Below are 10094 nucleotides of genomic sequence, written 5' to 3' on the forward strand. Positions count from 1 at the left end.
AAATGAATGAATATTAGTGTAGTATTAGTGATTCATCTCATCTATTAAATTGTCATCTTTGTCTGTTTATTATTTGTCTTTATTAATTTTTGTCAAAACAGAATGAATTGGTTGGCTTTAAAAGTGTACTCAATTTTGCAGTTCAACACAGCCAAACAGAAAAATTTTTCACTTATTTTTATTGTTTCTACCGATCCAGCAAAGTCCTTTCAAAAAAGTTCACTAAGTATTTGTTTGGCGTTTTATTTTAAAAGTAAGACTTTCGAAACTTCCCATTCACTGTAACATCAGGAGTCTCAGTTTTCTTAAAGGACAGGTATCATTTTGCTCAATCTCATATTAGTCTAGAGTAGATGGACAGTTGTACTCCATGGACAATTTTAATCCATCTTTTCTCTAAGAGGTCTTTAGCTTATAATACATAAAAGTAAAAGACACAACTTTTTTTCAGCTTGGAGGCATGCAGTGAGCTAATCTACAGTGTAAAAAGTGTGTATATAATGCTGTAAATAAAACAGGGAGAAACAATTGCAATCTAGACCCTTTAACAGATCAGTCTAAACTGGTCCCTGGAGCACACAATTAAAATGTTCATAAATTCAAATTAGCACTGAGCCACAGAAAGATCCGCTTATTACTGGTCAAAGATCAAAGCTACGGCAATGATAATGGTTTTACACCAAATCTGATTGTGAGTTATTCAAAACAGATACATCCTCTTCAGATAAATAAAATGTTTACTCTATTTCTCTCTCAGTTAAACATCCACTTAATTTCATATATTGTTGTCAGTTGCCATAGTTCCACCCTTAATAATAATAATAATAATAAAGCTTCTAAAACAAGTTTCAACCTGAAAGTACTATTTTTGACAAAGAATTACTCTGTCATACCTACTAGGCATGGGCTGGTATAAGATTCTGACAGTATGATAACCCAGGATAAAATTATCACGGTTTTAAGGTTTTGTGATTACTGGTCTAAAATATATTCTTTGTAAATGTCTGGATAAAACAACTAAAACTTTTTATTTCCTTTTGAACACAGTATATTTCATTTTGAGAAACATATATAATATTTTGGAACAGTAAACGTGTCGAGCTAATAATTGACTTCTGTCTTAATTTGTTTCAAGAAACAGATTTTTTTTTTTTTTTTTTTACAAATTAAAACATCATCTTTGGATATCTTTTCTGCTGGAGAAACTGTAGTCCAAACAAGTTTCAGTATTAAAATATACAGTGGCAAAAGTTAAACTATTGAAAAAATTGGCCATGCCTGGTGTGTGTAGGAACAGCTGATGGTGGCCATAGCAATGACAAACAGCAGGAAAGTACGAGTTCATAAAGCATTTAAATTGGTAAAGGTAAAAACATGCGCCACATTTTTAACGTGATTTTAGACGCGATATGTGAATATCCCCATAAAGATTTAACCTAAAAGATACATTACAAGGACTGATCTATAGTAGATAAGTGATTACAAGACACACAACGTTATTACAATTTAAAACACATAATTAAATACATATTTTGCAAACTGCAGAAAATGAAGCAACTATTTTATTCACCCTGGTGATTTGAAGAACAAACTGTTCACGTTGGGAGGAAGAAAAAACTGTGTAATAGTAACTGACAAAGTCCTTTACTTTAATAGTCTTTGCTGATCCTTCCTTTAATTGCAAACAACCAGCGAATCTTCACGTCATGATCAACCAAGTGATCCCACACACTCCGCTAGTGTTTGAAGGGAAGGGCACATTCACGTTTTACTGGATCCAGCACTTCATATTTGGCTCGTATCGACGTTGAGGCAAAAGATTCAGACGCAAGCCATCATTTATTCGACTCTGAGTTGACTCTTTCCTTCGAGAATCAATAATTATAACCACGGTGCACTTTCAAATTTAAACCTCAGCTGGATGTTTCATTCACTTAAAGCTGTGATACACACTCCATGAAAGATAATTTTCAAAAAACCCATAATAGGGGCTTTTTAATCAATAACTAGTATTCTATTATTTTTATTGTTTTTGTGTAAATGTAAAGGTAAATCTACTAAATCATCTAGTAAAAACCTAAAATAAACCTGTGTAATAAGGTATTTGCATTCAAATGTGTCACAAAAATGATTAAATAAATAAATAAAATTGCTTATTCAGCCAAAAAAAATACTTATTAATACTTAATAACCTTATAATTATGTCAAATGTGTCATGAAAATATATTATAAATTGAGAGGCCCTGATGCTAAACGCAGCTACAGTATGCTCGCCATTCAAAGGAAGTGTATGTTTTCCTCTCTTTCTCCAAAAACTTGACCTCCACCACAACAGGAGTTGGAGAACACTTGTGAAACTTCAAAGCACAAAGATCAAATGGGCACTGAGAATGTTCAAGATTTTAAACAAAAACACTGGATTCCTAAGCCCATTCTTACTGGGCACAAAAATTCACCCATAGAAAGACCAAATTTGTTTATTTTTATGAGGAATTTTTGGTCATGTTTTCCAAGTGCTTTTGCTCAGCCCTGCATGTTGGTGCTGCAAAAGCTATTTAGACGACACTGGTGTTTGACATGGGGATGCATTTGTACAGTTCATGAGCCCCTGCTGCAGTTTATATAAATGAGTCCTGTTTTATATGAGTCCTGTTCTGAAAGTCTGCTAATAATGTGCTAGGCATGGGACGATAAAAGTCAAGGAAATGTCAAGGTTTTAAAACCATTCAATTTTTTTTTAATGTTCCTATGGAATAAGTAAAATTTTTTGTACACAACATTTTATTTAACTATTTTGGGCAACATCCAGCATCCCAGCATGCTATAGTTGCTTACTTTATATCCAAAGATGCCTTTTCAAGTTGTAAAAAAAATCTGTGTTTTTAAACTAATGGAGACAAGAGAAGTCAATGATTTATTTGAATTATTAAGCCTGATATGTTTACAGTTCCAAAATACTTAAAATGTTTCTTGAAATAAAATATATTGTGTTCAATGGGAAAAAAGTTGCAGTTTTTCAACCAGACATACTGTATTTTAGAGCAGTAATCACACTACAGTAAAACCGTGATATTTTTATCTAACGTTATTATACCGTCAGAATCTTATACCGGCCCATGCCAAATATGTAGAAATAAAAGGTTACCTGGTATGTATTATACATTTTGACAAATTGGGAAAAGGTCCTTTTAATTTTTGTTTTGGTTTTTCTATTTTTTTTTCACTTTAATTCCTTTAATATACATTTTTTTTATATTACCACAAATGAGAAACTTGCTTGCATTGCACTTTTGTTCAAGGTTATTAAAATTCAAATATTTAAAAGTTTTGTCCTCACCACTGGCTTGCTTGGTTTGGGACTCGTGGAGCTGTGCATCGATGGATTTGCTCTTAAGTTTTTGGACTTTAACCAGTGAAAATTTAACCACACTGAATAGAACTAAACTGAACTTAAACTCTGAAAACTGGTCTGACAAAGTTTCAGTTTACTAGAAGTTCTATGTTAAGCTGATTTGACACAATCTACATTGTAAAAGCACTATGTAAATCAAAATAAATTAAATTGAATAGTATAAATATAATAAATGTAAAATATGGTCAAATAAATATATGAGTTTGTAACACCTGAAGTTTCCAAAATGCTTATCTACATGACTTTAATAGTGTACCCTGCTTTGGACAAAAGATCATTGAAGTGTAGCTTAAACACTGTGCAGCTTTTTATATAATTTGGTCATTATACTGTCAAATGTTGTTTTTAAAAAAGTATTTAGTACTTTTGGATGCTGTTTTCCGTCATTCGGAATTCCTTTAAAATATGTTCCCAGAGACTACAAAAACATCTAATCAAGTATAAATTTTAATGCTATATTAACTTTAAAATCCAAATAATTATGCCCTTCGGCAAGCTTTAAGTTATGTTTTTTATGTCTGCTTATGCATGCATATAATCTATACACTGTTACCACAATTTTCCCCAAAAATCCATATCCAATACAAAGTCAAAACCTATCATGTGCATACCATGACGTTTTGCTTAGGATGTAGTTAAATCTATATAGCATCCTTTTTTGCCACAAGTGCTAAAATATCCTCTGTTTTATGTTGTCTTGCACAAAACAGACTCTTTTGTTGTCATTAATCTAGTCTAGTTTGTTTATAAGTAAAATCACATAAGGTATAGCATAAGGTAAATGAACAACATACATAAGGGGTAAAATATTATGGCAAGGCACTTTAATAGGCTACTTTTTGGCATGCCACTTTAACCTTTTTACTAAACCCATCTAGGCACCCCATTAATTGAATGTCCTTAAGGCGCCACAGCATGCTCTCCGTCGAGACCCGTCCTCTTGCTCTGCTTGTTCAGACCCATCCTCTCTATCTCTCTCGTGCACAGACACACACACCGCGCGCGCCACGATGATAAATTTACTGCAGGAAAGGGTCAAAGCGCAAAATCCGTCTTGCTATCACTGTTGCATTCCACTACTCCCCAGTTCTCCAGAAAGCTCTTTCGTCTTTATTTCTTCCTTCCTCCCTTCGTCGCCTTATATTTAATTTAAGAGGGATAAAACACTCAATCATAGGCTTACTGCCACAACAGGTGCCTAATTAACAGTGTGTTAAAATAATGCAGTTTGAGTAGCCTGCAAAAGACTGACTCCAGATGCTGACGCGCTCAAACCAATTTATCGATGACCGCCTAAACTGCTACTGCAGAATATGCAGAAAACATAGCTTTTAATCAAACGTGTTGCATTCGGGTTTTTAGACTGCATTTGATTATTAACAATTTAAGGTGCAACTTGATTTGGTAATTTTACATTATTTAATTATTTCAATCGGCTTTCTACCAGCATTCCAAGCAATCAACTTGCAGATAAAAGTTGTGCAAACCTTTTATTTGCAGTACTGCAACAAATAAATCAACTGCCATCCATTAAAACACATACCGCTGACTTCCCGAGGCTCTGCGCTTCCTGTGGGCTCAGTGTCCACTTTACGTCCGCATCTCCCGAGCCCTTGAACCAGCAACTCCAGGGGCAACTCCGAATCCGGCTTGGGATAACACCGCAGACCACTGGAGCATCTCGGTGTGTAAACGCCGCACTGCTCACCCTCTTGTCGGGCACACACGGGACAGCAGCCGCAGCCCGGCTCGCGCACAATCTCTCCGCACGTCTCCGTGAGCATCGGGCAAGCCGCCTGGCGCTCCGCGGTGCAGCTCGGACAGCGGAACACCATTTCTGAGCGAGCGGTACCGTGAAAAGTCACCAATGCCAGCAACAAGCCGCAACTCACATAGGACAACATCGTGTCCACGATATAAAAGGTCTAAAAATCGGAGGACTAACTTGTGCAGGTAAGAAGCGCACTCGGACAGGTGACGGCTAACTGGAGCTGCTGCGGCTCCTATCAGTGTTCATATGCCGCTGACATCATAGTAGATGACAGGCGGGCTGCAGCTTTGTCAAACAAATCCTCAAAGGGCAACAGTGCCAGAGCCGTTTTCTGTTAGGCCTGTCCTGCCTCAATTTTAGAGCATATATTTTAATACTAGCTAACGCTTTTTGTGTTGTTTAGACTGTCAATCTTATTTAACAATATTGCAGCTCCATGGAGCAAGTAACCAGTCTGAGCTCCAGCAGACATTAAGTGAATTCCTGAGTTAAGCTAGACCAGCAGGGTCTTGATAAATTCAATGGCTTAATTAAATCAGATTCTTGGTGATAATTACCCTGAAGTGGAATTTTATTTATTAAAGTTATTTATTTTCAACTGGGGGAACCTCCTCTAAAACACCATACAAAAATTCACTTAACAATGTGCAGATCGGCTTATGCTTATCAAATACATGTAGTATTGTGAACATTTTTAAAAAATAATTACAAATATTTTATTGATGATCTTTATAAATAGGTATTGCTAAGCAAATAAACAGTTGAGAAAATTTTGTGCTGTAAACATATGCATATCAAAACCCACTGACATTATAAATGACACCTATACCTATACAGGCTGAATGTTGTAATCTCTCAGTTGCCTATTGATTACAGGGGCCAGGAATCAAGATATCATGCTTACCATCCAAACAACCATTAACCCATCCACAGTAAAGCCTGCACTCTGTTCCCCTCTGAGAATTCCTTGTTGTTTATTTAACAGTTCAGAAATATCTGCATGCTTCATGCCAGATTGGCTATAGTTGTCAAAGTGAAATAAATGAGTATTATTTTTCTATTCGGGTGCCCTCTAGTTTTATGGGATGTTATGTATTTGTGGACGGCAGGATTTTATTTAACCTTAATTTTGGTAAAAAAGGGGAACTTTAGAAATAAGCTACCTGGTGGGTATCGTGCTGAAGCAGGATAGTGTTTGAAAAACATCATGTCAGCTTTTTGGAATCTCCTAAGCACTATGTCAGTGAACCCATAGCTTGTACATCTGGTTTTCTGTAGGATTTTGAGGGTTATAAGCCCTCTTGCTTTGATAGTTACAATACTATCTCCAGTTGTTTAAGTGCAACTCTCTATCAAGGACATTTCTGAGTAGACAAGTGACACACTTCACTAATGATCAGAATAACTTCAGTAGCACTGTTCATATCAATAGATAGAATTGTTTTTACTAAGATTAATTTTATTAGTACATTTTAAGTGAGAGGTTTAAGCAGGGTTTTTACAAAAGTCTATATCTTTATAGCTATCTATTATTTTGAATATTAAAAAATGCACACCATTTTTCTTCAGTAGTTTCCAAGTAAATACATTTTACATTAAAAATTAAAAAATTATGTTTTAAATGATAAAATGTATATATAATTTATATAAAATTATACATTTATGTAATATTAAATATGATTCATAGACCTAGTTCAAATTTGTTTTTTCAAAGAAAAAAAAAATGAATCCCAATGAGGTAATAACATTTTGGATGTGCTTAATAAGGACTAATTCTTTTATTCTTCATTATTTCTATTTTACAATAGGCCTATAAGCAAATGATTTTAAATTGCGTGTAGTCTTACTGAACTGTGTACTCAACTGACTTGTTCAGTGCATAGAATTGAATTGTGTACTTTGGAATAGTTTTCTGGGGTTTAGTGTTTGATTTCCAAGAAAAGCAGATTTTTGTGTAGTCAGTGTGGACACAAGCAAAAGAACAAACATTTTTGGACATACAGTTTTACATGTCTACCATAAAACGACAGTTTCACAGTGATGTAAATACTGCTGTTTTGCACTTTAAGACATTGTAAAGATAGCACTTTCAATGAGATATGCAATTTTTGACTGAGCTGTGAGGGTGAATCTTCAAAGAAACAGGATTATTCTTTAATAAACAAACAATTGCAGTTAAATCATGATAATCGATGTAATGTTCTAAAGCCATTACAAACAACTTACATTGAAAAGATGTTAATGTTTGGTATTGTGATGGATGTGGAAATAAACGCAGGAGGGCGCGCTTAGTTAAATAAACACTTGTTTGGCTGCTTCGGGCCGCCGTACCTTTAAGAAACAAGATCATATGACCGTTACCATCAGGATGTCAACAAACGTGAAAGGGAATTTAGCTGAACTAATGCCATGAATCTTAATGCTTGTTCAAAACTGAGCTTAACCTTAATTGTGACTACGAGTCACGTATTTTTGGAAACATAAGGTATGTTGCAGCTCATTCCTGAGAACAAATATGAAGCGAGACTATTCTTAGAACGTCAGTAAGAGTTGCCAGTTCCGTTCTCGGTTAAATGTTGCTAATGTGTTATAGTTTTATCAGGATTTGTGATAGTATATTTGCTACATACGATTGGAGTTGTCTAGAACCCTGGATTTTTGTGAACATATTTTAAATACAAATAATAATTCATCATCTTTACCGTAGAAATGTTGTATTGCCCAATCTAATTTAACGTTATAGAAAAAATACAATTATGCTTACAAGTTAATAATAGTCCCCACTTGTAACGTTATGTATTTGGGTTAATTCTGTTAATATGTTTCACTCTCTTTAGGATGTCATCCACTCAGGCTGGTCAGTCAAGGGTTGTACACAGACTTGCCACATTACTGCGAAATAATGGTACAACAATTGCTGTTTATTTTTTTGGATTGTTTTGTTTATTCCAGTAGTTTAACCAGGGACGTTTTTGTTCACAGTAGTATATACTGTACATAGGGGATACATTTTACAAACAACAAATTAAACCTGTTGTTTACTTAAAGATAATGTTAAGTAATAATTACCAGTATTATAATTGCATGAAAAGGAATCATGCCTGAATAGCGTAACTGAAAGTGCAAAGATAAATTATACATGGAAATACTTTTTCTTTGCATGCAAGCATTTGGAATTTGGATGGAGTACAATTAAGGCAGAAAACTGTTGTGAGTTTAGAATCAAAGTTCGCTTTATGTTAAAGACATGGAGACAAATCAACTAAATCATTCCTAACAATTCAATGTTCTTCATAATTTGCAAGACATGTTTATTTATTTAGCACATTTTATACACTGATAATTTGAAGTGCTTTACATAAACGATAATAAAAGAAGCATACAGTACAAGTATAAGAAATAAATACAAAGAATAAAAATGATTAAAACAGAAACCAAGTTTTAAACAGATTAAAATGTTTATATGTTAAAACATGGAAACAAATCAACTGAATAATTCTTAACATTTCAACATTCTTCATAATTGAAAACAATAGATCTGGAGACTCCAGAAAAATGAACAATGTTAAGTATTTGAAAATTTTGTCTTCATGTTAACTTGGATTGAGTCATTCAAATGAACTGTGCTTTTATAATGATGTACAGATGCTCAATATGTTTTTGCTTTGCCTTTGAAAGCTTGCCGTCAGTTCTTTAAAAAATTATAACCATCAGGTTCTTGTTATTTTTGCTTAGGTGACTCTGTACTGGATGGTTCCAGCACGCTCACTCTGCAAGTGGGATGCTTACAGCACCTGACACAACTCTTCGAGCGGCACCTTCTTTCACGCACACATCAGCATGGTTTTCTGGCTCTGCCTTCGCACCCAGCAGACACTGCCTCCCTGCTGGAAGTCCAATTTCTATTTGACATGCTGCAGAAGACAGTATCACTGAAGGTATTGAAGCTTTTGATGATGTTCTGAAGTGTCTATTATTTTAAAGTAGAGTAATTCAAATGTTAATCATCTGAGAAATTTTGATTTCATGATAATAAAGAATACATAAATTTTTGTAAACAACTTCCATTTTCCAGGTTTCTTAAGGAATCATTATTATTCATTCATTCATTTAAATACGTTTTTAAATATAGAGTAATTGTGGCAATGATCTGATTTTGTTCATCTGCAAAACAGCTTGTTAATCCACCTGGTGTGAAACTACAATATGTTGTGAAAATCTTCCCTTTCAAGTCCCTCAAACACTTAGAGGTATTTCAAAATAATTTATCCATCTAGTTCAGTTATACGTGTTATTATGTATTATTCAGCCCTGATATCTGAAAATGTGTTTTTGTGGTTGGTTTTCTTTCTGTTTAGCTAAAGCGCATTCCTCCTCATTGTCTGGAGGGTCTTAGAGGAGTGTATTCTCAGTTGGAAGTGTTTACTTGCTCAAAAGGTGTCAGCTCTCTAGAGGTATTTTTTTGTGCCAGAAAGCACTGTTGTAGTGAATAATGATCATTTACAGAAACAAAGTAATTTTGTGTGTCTTTTAACAGGAGCTTCTTTCTTTGTGTGGAGGAGATCTCAGTTCAGCTTTACCCTGGTTAGAACTTCAAACCCTTAATTTCAGTTACAATTCCATTTCCTGTCTCGACGAGTCACTAGTAAGAATCTTTAAAATGGAGAAGCTGACATAGAGTAACTTATACTGGAATCTGCATGGAACACTTTTGTTTGATGTAACACTTTTGTTAAATTATTCAGAGTCTATTAAACGTGCTGAAGTGGCTAGACTTAAGCCACAATAAGATAGAAGATTGTGCTGAATTTTTAAAGGTAGGCTGCTCTTATGCATTTATTTATCAAATACCAAACAGAATCATTGCCTCTCTCTCACTTGCTTTCGCGCTCTCTCTCTCTCTCTCCCTCT

At 34.6% G+C, this 10094-nt stretch overlaps 2 protein-coding genes across 6 annotated transcripts in view; one reads left to right on the forward strand and one right to left on the reverse strand.

Annotated features, from left to right (window-relative positions):
• igfbp2a (insulin-like growth factor binding protein 2a) overlaps positions 1–5427 on the reverse strand; it is a 34955-nt gene extending 29528 nt beyond the window's left edge. Inside the window, 1 exon segment of the mRNA NM_131458.2 lies at positions 4956–5427. Within this exon segment, the coding sequence (NP_571533.1) occupies positions 4956–5316 (361 nt within the window). The 5' untranslated portion in view covers positions 5317–5427.
• A 2079-nt stretch (positions 5428–7506) lies between these two features.
• Positions 7507–10094, forward strand: part of stk11ip (serine/threonine kinase 11 interacting protein) — a 44065-nt gene continuing 41477 nt past the window's right edge. For 3 of the 5 annotated variants that reach the window (XR_015492903.2, XM_087256198.2, XM_087256196.2), the window contains exons 1-7: positions 7519–7668; positions 8021–8088; positions 8919–9121; positions 9359–9433; positions 9542–9637; positions 9721–9828; positions 9929–10000. Coding sequence is in view for 2 of the 5 variants with exons in the window: in XM_087256196.2 (XP_087112322.1) it covers positions 8022–8088; positions 8919–9121; positions 9359–9433; positions 9542–9637; positions 9721–9828; positions 9929–10000 (621 nt within the window). In the remaining 3 variants the exon portion in view is untranslated. 5 annotated transcript variants of the gene reach the window in all.

This window comes from Danio rerio, chromosome 6 (assembly GCF_052040795.2).
Source record: "Danio rerio strain M-AB ecotype USA chromosome 6, GRCz13ab, whole genome shotgun sequence".
NCBI lineage: Eukaryota > Metazoa > Chordata > Actinopteri > Cypriniformes > Danionidae > Danio > Danio rerio.